The sequence below is a fragment of the Lipotes vexillifer genome, unplaced genomic scaffold (assembly GCF_000442215.2).
Source record: "Lipotes vexillifer unplaced genomic scaffold, Lipotes_vexillifer_v1.1 scaffold139, whole genome shotgun sequence".
NCBI lineage: Eukaryota > Metazoa > Chordata > Mammalia > Artiodactyla > Lipotidae > Lipotes > Lipotes vexillifer.
The window spans coordinates 692,579-694,843 of record NW_006793370.1 but is presented as its reverse complement, the minus strand read 5'-3'; the positions used below and the strand labels follow the sequence as shown (position 1 = coordinate 694,843).

Genomic DNA, 2,265 nt, shown 5'->3' with positions numbered 1-2,265 from the left:
GAAGAGCGGAGGTGAGGTGTAAATGTTTAACAGCTGGCCTCCATGAAAGAAAAATGTCCTGATTTGAAGTGCTCACCAATTTCCATGGTGTAAAGTACTCCTACTTGGCTGATTTCAAGTTGCCAACGTGACAGCACTGAACGCAGAGTTGGGTAAAGTTCGTGTACCATTATATAATATTTCCACCATCCAGATACAATAGATTTAAACAGCATGAGAGCATAGATAATAAAAGGTAGTGAAATAATTAAGAAGTTACAAAGTTTTAATATTTATTACCTTTGTTTTAATATAATTTATTTAGGTTTATATGATTTAATTTTTAATAGTGGCTGGGTTTAATAACCAACTCACAAAATTCCTGAATATTTAACAGTCAGGATGAACCACTCACCACTGAAGGGCACCCATAAAGTGAATTAGTAAATCATGCTCCTTTAAATAAATGTGTACTGATTTTAACAAAAAATCACGGGCTTTGGCGTTAAGCAGGCCTGGGTTCAGATCCTTTGTCCCCTACCAGCTACTGACATTAAGCAGATTATTTGATCTCTCTAAACTTTAGTCTCCTCACATGAAAAATTAGGAACTAATTCTTACAAGATTGTTTTGAGGATTAAATAAAATAAAGTACATCAAGTACTTTATTGTACTTGCATTGTACTACTTTATTGGCATAGTAGCTGTTATCATTTTCTCAGTCTTCAACTCCGTTATTCCTGATTATTTTGATAGTTTGATCACTCTTTTTCCTCAGGAAGATCTCCAAATCCTGCAAGGCAAATAAAGCCCCTACCTTTCTATTTTTGTACTATTTACAAGCCTTCTCCTTGTCTGTACTGTTATGATGTAGGGGAGAAGTGGAAATCTACTGAAATTAAGTGACAGAGGGAAGCCACAGACAAATACAATAGTATGTTCCATTGTGATATTAGGCACAATTTGTGTTAAAAAATATATATTTAAAGAGGGCTTGATAGCTCTTGTTTCAGTATTTGCAGAAAAATTTTCCTATAACTTTATGAAAATATCTTCTTTTAAAAGATGAGAATCAAATTTGTCTTCATGGTTGAATCTCATGATCACAAAAGCGTAATTATTCCTTATTTTGTTATATTTCCTCACATCAGCAACAGATGGATTTAATTTTTAAAGGAAAAAAGGATATCCAATTTATTTCTACCACTCACTTTTTTTTTTTCCTTTCTTAAAAGCCAATTTCTTATATAGCTGGATCTTAATGCTCTTACAAATGTATTGATTATTTTGGAGAAAATGAGATCTCATGAAATAAATCTCTTCTGACTTGACAAGATGATATGGTATCCCTTCATTTGTTCCTACAAAAATGATTCATTTAAAAGATGAGCCTCAGTTAAGGATTATTCTTCCTTTATTTTAGCAAGGAGTTGAAAAATGAAAAGTTCTCATTCCTGTTAAATGCACACAAAGTTGCTTCTCTATCTGATACAATACTTAGGAGACCTGAGCTTGATTATATACTAATGTACTGTGCTATTGATTGATTAGTCAGGGCAATGAATTATTATACTCCAATTGCTATTTGCAAGGCTTTTTCACTATCTTAGAAAACAAACGAACGGTTCAAGAAAAAGCTTTAAAAATAAACGGGTGCCGAAAGAACATAATTCACCATCTAAGCAGTTTAGTTAGGAGAAAATAAAATATTAACTTCATCTAGTCCTTGGGGCTTTGTAGCAATAAATATTGATTTGATATGAAAAATAGCTATCCACTGTAGTTAATAGTGTTAAGGATACTTTACCTGTTAAAAGAAGGAAAATGCAACAAAATATGAGCTCCGGGGCTATGCTGATGAGCAGAACCATTGTATGTTAATAGTTGTATTTCATAAAACACCACTCTCCATTGATTTTTGTTTTGGAAAGCAGGTGCAACATTGCTGAGAAAGCATTTCACATGTGTTCCCATGGTTTTCTTTTCACCCCCAAAGCCAGTTTTTTCCTTTAAGCAGTAAGGGAAAAATAGGAAGGGTTCCAGCAAGGACAAAAAAAATGTGTGCTCATATTTTAAAATAAAAAGCACACTATTTTTAGAACTTACAACCTTCTCCCACTTCTTTATTTTTAGAACCTGCAACCTTCTCTCAACTATTTTTAGAACTAGAACCTTCGTCCAACTATTTTTAGAACTTACAGCCTTCTCCCAACAGTGCCCCAGTACCGTGCCCCTTTCTCGGTGGACAGCAACCTATCCGTGGTATGTGTGGACTGGAGTGGCTCC

At 34.1% G+C, this 2,265-nt stretch overlaps 1 protein-coding gene across 1 annotated transcript in view; it reads left to right on the top strand.

Annotated features, from left to right (window-relative positions):
• The window catches only part of USH2A (usherin), a 773,469-nt gene that overhangs the window by 730,917 nt on the left and 40,287 nt on the right, over nt 1-2,265 (top strand). Inside the window, exon 68 of the mRNA XM_007466317.1 lies at nt 2,195-2,264. Within this exon, the coding sequence (XP_007466379.1) occupies nt 2,195-2,264 (70 nt within the window). The remainder of the gene's footprint in view (nt 1-2,194; nt 2,265) is intronic.